Source organism: Seriola dumerili, unplaced genomic scaffold, assembly GCF_002260705.1.
Source record: "Seriola dumerili isolate Sdu_G_001 unplaced genomic scaffold, Sdu_1.0 BDQW01000236.1, whole genome shotgun sequence".
Classification (NCBI taxonomy): Eukaryota; Metazoa; Chordata; class Actinopteri; order Carangiformes; family Carangidae; genus Seriola; species Seriola dumerili.
The window spans coordinates 66,061-71,192 of NW_019174491.1; the positions used below are offsets into that span (position 1 = coordinate 66,061).

The 5,132-nt window shown below is 48.5% G+C and overlaps 1 protein-coding gene across 1 annotated transcript; it reads left to right on the forward strand.

Moving 5' to 3' along the window:
• On the forward strand, positions 1-4,859 carry LOC111229501 (transmembrane protease serine 9-like). The gene is made up of 13 exons (XM_022755834.1): positions 1-54; positions 238-292; positions 704-887; positions 959-1,034; positions 1,713-1,902; positions 1,982-2,121; positions 2,835-2,985; positions 3,057-3,098; positions 3,184-3,406; positions 3,488-3,645; positions 4,025-4,123; positions 4,212-4,348; positions 4,698-4,859. The coding sequence occupies exons 1-13, from the start codon at positions 1-3 to the stop codon at positions 4,857-4,859; spliced, it is 1,671 nt and encodes a 556-aa protein (XP_022611555.1).
• The last annotated feature ends 273 nt before the right edge of the window (positions 4,860-5,132 follow it).

Here is a 5,132-nt window from a genome sequence, read left to right on the forward strand (position 1 = left end):
ATGCAGGTAGATGACGTTTATCCCTCCGCTGAACAGGTGTGTCCAATCACACAGGTGTGACTGACACAGGTGAGTGATGAGGAGCCTCAGCAGCTCACAGTGATCCTCAGACATGATGCTGTGTGTGACGTGTCTGCTGTCGCTGTGTGTGTTCACACGTCAGACAGGTGAGAACCTTCATCCTCAGGTTTCCTGTTTCCTCTTCCTCATCCTCACCTGTGCTTTGTGTCTGTGCAGCTCAACTGGAACCATCGACCTCCACAGCTGCTGCTGGGACAGGTAAACTCACCAGGTTAAGACACTCCTACCTGGGAACAGTTGAGCCGGTTCAGACTCTGTACTTTGTCTCCAGGAGGAAACGAGACTCTGCAGCAACATGGAACCTTCTCTGGCCTCTTTGGATTCAGTGGTTTGTTCTCTTTACATTCATTTATTTATTAAATCAACAAGTTATTATTCTAAATCTGACTATAAACTATAAAAACTTTAACTTTAAACTTTAAAACGGTTTGTTTTTAAATGTGGTTTGATCAAATGTTTTAACCAGACTCAGTAAAACCTCATGAATCCTGTTCAATGTGAGTATGCATATTATATATTTGATTGTTAAAACTGAAACCAGCAGGACCTGGTTTCTTCTTAATACTGACCTTTTTGATTGAACCCTGTTGACCTCTGTTGACCTCTGTTGGTGTGGTGTCAGACCTGGCCGGGGTTCGGCCCTTCGGTCCGGAGCAGGAGATGGAGTCCAGGATCATTGGGGGTCAGGAGGCCTGGGCTCACTCGTGGCCTTGGCAGGTGTCCGTTTGTTTTGCCTCCATGCCGGCCTGTGGGGGGGCCATCATCAGTCCACTGTGGGTCATCTCTGCTGCTCATTGCTTCAAAAGGTCAGAGGTCATCGACACCAGGATTAAATTTACTGTCACACACACAGCTGATGAGTCATACCTGTCTGCAGGTACAACAGAGCTTCGTTCTGGAAGGTTCTGGCTGGAAAACACGACCTCGATAATCTTCATGAAGCGGGACAACAGGTGAGACGACCTGCAGCTCAGACACAGGTCACACTTGTGGACAGAGTGCCTCATGGAGACGTTTGTTTTATCACAGGAGACAACTGAACCTGTAAAGTCTGACAGTCAGCACAGTAGAGCCCAGTAGAGTCTGAATGATGGTCTGTGGACATTCAGGTTCTCAGAGTCTTAAAACCAGTTCAGGTGCTGTATCAGGTTTTTCTGGCTGTGACGGTTCCTCCTGTTCAGGACATTCAAAGACCTCCTCTTGATGTGGGTCCACATCAGACTATGTTCTGGTCCTGATCAGACTCAACAGACTGAGACAGATCCACCACAGATGATGGACTCAGATGATTGGAGTCTCTTCAGACAGACTGGAGAACATATGTTTACAGAGGAGGACTGTGAAGTCCAGGTCTGATCAGACAGAGAAACCTGGTTCAGGGTCGGTGACTGTTGATTTAAGACGGACTGTGATAATGTGAACCTGTTCTTCAGTTTGTAAAATGAACCACACAAGATTCAGGATATGAACTGGTCCAGATCCTGAACCAGTCAGTGGTACAGGATCAAGTAGCTGTAGAGCGACTTCCCGTTCAGCCGGTCGGAGTCTCTGCGATAGTTGTTGACCTCTGTTGGTTTCTGTTGACCTCTGTTGGTTTCTGTTGACCTCTGACGGTTTCTGTTGACCTTCAGCTGGTCGGAGTCTCGGCGATCGTCAGCCACCGCAGCTACAACACTCGGACTAAAGAGGGCGACATGGCTCTGCTGAGGCTGCAGCGGCCTCTGGTCTTCAACCAGTTCGTCAGACCCATCGACATCTGGATGACTCCGCTACCTCTCTTCAAGAAGTGCACCATCACCGGCTGGGGCTCCACCCAAGAGAGTGAGGACACATTTACTGATCTCTAGAGACACGAGACCTGTTGACTGAATCTGACCCGGCTGGATGTGTCTGTCTCCAGATGGTCCTCGAGTCAACAGGCTGCAGGAGGTGAACGTGACTGTCCTGCCCTCTGAGGTCTGTAACCAGTACTACCTGGGCAGGATCAGGTCCTCCATGTTCTGTGCTGGGAAGGACGAGGGAGGAGTTGACGCCTGTCAGGTAAGACCTGAACATGTCCAGGGTCTGGACACAGTTCAAGACCGTCAAGGTTCAGAATCTGGACTCTGAAGCACTTACAACCAGTCAGAGACCTGAGAGGAGTTTGTCCACATCACAGAATCTGTTTCTGTCTTGTTTCTTTGTCGTCCTCTTCATTGTTCTCTCTCAAGCTGTCTGTTTCTCCTGTCTTCTCTTCATCGCCAATTTGTCTCTTCACCGTCCTCTCGTCTTGTTCTGTCACGGTCTGTTGTTGTCGCACCTTGTCTCATAACTGTCCCGTCTTGTCTCTCTTTTACCCAAGTCTTACCAACTTCTTTGTTCTTCCTGTGTCTCTGTTCATGGTCCTGTCTTCACTCTGGTCTTACTCTTGTCTCTTTGTCTTGTGGTGTCCTGTCTGGACTCGTGTTGTGCTGTTATTGTCCTGGCATCTCTTTATCATCCTGTATTGTCTCTTAACGTCACGTTCTTCCTTTCTGGAGATTTGTTTCATGGTCATTGTCTTTCTTCTGTCCCTTTTTACTGTCCTACCTTGATTCTCATACTGTCTTCTATCTTGGTTGTCCTGTCAGTCTGTGTCTCTTCTCCTGTGATGTTTGTCCTCCCTTTTTTTTTTCCTGGGTTTTAGTCGTTCTGTTGTTGTCTCGTCTTTTGTCTTGCTTGTCTTTGATCTTTTCATTGACGTCGTCTCTGACCTCATCATCCCTCGGTCTCAGGGGGACTCTGGAGGTCCTCTGTCCTGCTTCACCGGCAGCAGGTACGAGTTGGCAGGTGTGGTGAGTTGGGGAGTTGGCTGTGGACGAGCCAGAAAACCAGGAGTGTATACCGACATCCAGCAGCACGCTCAGTGGATGTCTGACATCATGAGTGAGTTCCAGACGATCAACACCTGAGTTCTTACCTGTAGAAGACGTTTCCTCATGTTGTTTGATTTTCAGATGATCAGAACAGGATGTATGAAGATGACATCACAGATGAAGGTAGGTTTAATCTGACACAGATCTGAAAGACTTTATTTATGACACACACTGCTCCTGTATAACTGTATGTTCACCTGGATGACAGAGGACAGGTGTGGGAAGCAGCAGAGCCCCAGCTGTGATCACGCTCCAGGCCTCGCTAGTCTCTCGGTGTCCCAGGACGGTGAGGTGTCTGTAGGGAACGTGACCGAGTCCTGCCCCTTCTTCTGGCCCTGGCAGGTCAGCCTGCAGTCCAGTGGACGCCACTACTGCAGTGGAGTGTTGATCCATCGCCGCTGGGTTGTCGCTGCTAAACACTGTAACATCAGGTAGGATATCAGTGTTCCTGCAACATGCTGCGACATCAGGTCTACCCCCTCTGTTACTGCTCACTCCTGCTTCTCTCTCAGACCTAAAGTGGACGTGGTGGCTCTGGGACTTCATGACCTCCGGTTCTTGCCAGCTCAAACTGTCCTGGTGGACAAAGTCTTCAACCTGCCACAGGATGGCAGCTTCCCGCCAAAGTCTGACCTGTCACTTCTCCGCCTCAGTGTTCCCGCCAGATTCAGTAGGAACATAAACACACACTCCAACATCTCTCTTGAGTATGAGACAGTGCTGCTCCAGGTGTACACTGAGCCACATGTACACAGGTATTTATTTAAACTGTCCGCTCCTCAAATCTCCATCCACATGAAAACACAAACACGCTGTGAGGAGCACGTCAAACCAACAGGGGGCGATGTAACCCTGACCAAAACCATGTTGGCAAATCAGAAGCCTGGAAAAAGGTTCCAGTTGTCAAAGAATGTGAAGAGTTAGTCTCTTCACCCTGTGGCTCCACTCTGACCTAATCAACAAAAGGTCCAAACACACAAAGCTACAGGTAGGTGTGAACATGGCCTCTGTGTCCACTGAGTCAATCTGTCCTCTGACTCTGTCTCCAGGCTCCGATGTGTCTCCGGTTTGTGTCCCTGAAGAGGACGAGGAGCCGGACGACAGCTGGCACTGCTTCACCTCTGGCTGGGGAGCGGCAGCAGGAAGAGGTGAGCTCAGTGTTTCTATATTTACACAGAAACATGAACACATCATTGTTACACTCTGTTCATGTGCTGCCGTCTCTTTTCTCTGTAGCCGACATCGATCCGGACCGACTGCACCACGTCAGACTGACTCTGGTCAATCAGACCAACTGTAGGAGCCTGTGGGGAGGAGGACTCATCAGTGACTCTCACATCTGTTCACATGCTGCCAGCTCCTCTTCCTGCATGGTAACAACACACTCACAATCATGTCATTAGACTGTAAACGGGTTCCACCTGCAGTTAATGCTCAGTGTTTAACCCTCACATAAAACCATCCTCAGCCGTCTGACAGTGTCCTACCTGAGTCCTGCTGCCGTCACAGCTGTGACACATCTCACTGTACGTCCTGTACGTCTCACTGTACGTCACACTGTACGTCCTGTACGTCACACTGTACGTCACACTAAAAGCTGTGTAACAGTGAATCCAGGGGTCAGAAAGGATCAGAAGGTGCTCGTGTGTCATCAGTCAGTTTTTTCTTGGTTGATTTGTCTTATTAAAACGATGTTGTAACTCTGACTGACCTCGTGCGCAGGGCGACGCCGGAGCTCCTCTCATCTGTCAGAAACGTGGCACCTACTTCCTGTCTGGTGTGGTCACATGGGGCAGCCGGCGCTGTGATGCAGACAAACCGGCAATCTTCACCAGAATATCTGACTATGGTTCATGGATCACTGAGGTGACTGAAGACAACTGAACTGGTTCTGTAGAAATAAACTGGTTTGACTGGAAGCTGTTTGTTGTTCTCTTCCTTTAACAAACATTCATTCACATTTACATTTAGTGTCATTAGCTCCAGATGTGGAACCAAAGTGGTGTTTAGTTCAGGGACCAGAACCAAAGGAATCATTGAGTAGAAATTCTGAACGTGCTTCATTACTCACAAAAAAACCTCTTTACTTTTTACAGTGAGTTCATTAGAGTCTAGATTTTATTTGATGGAAAAAAAACACTAGAAACAAAATGGAGC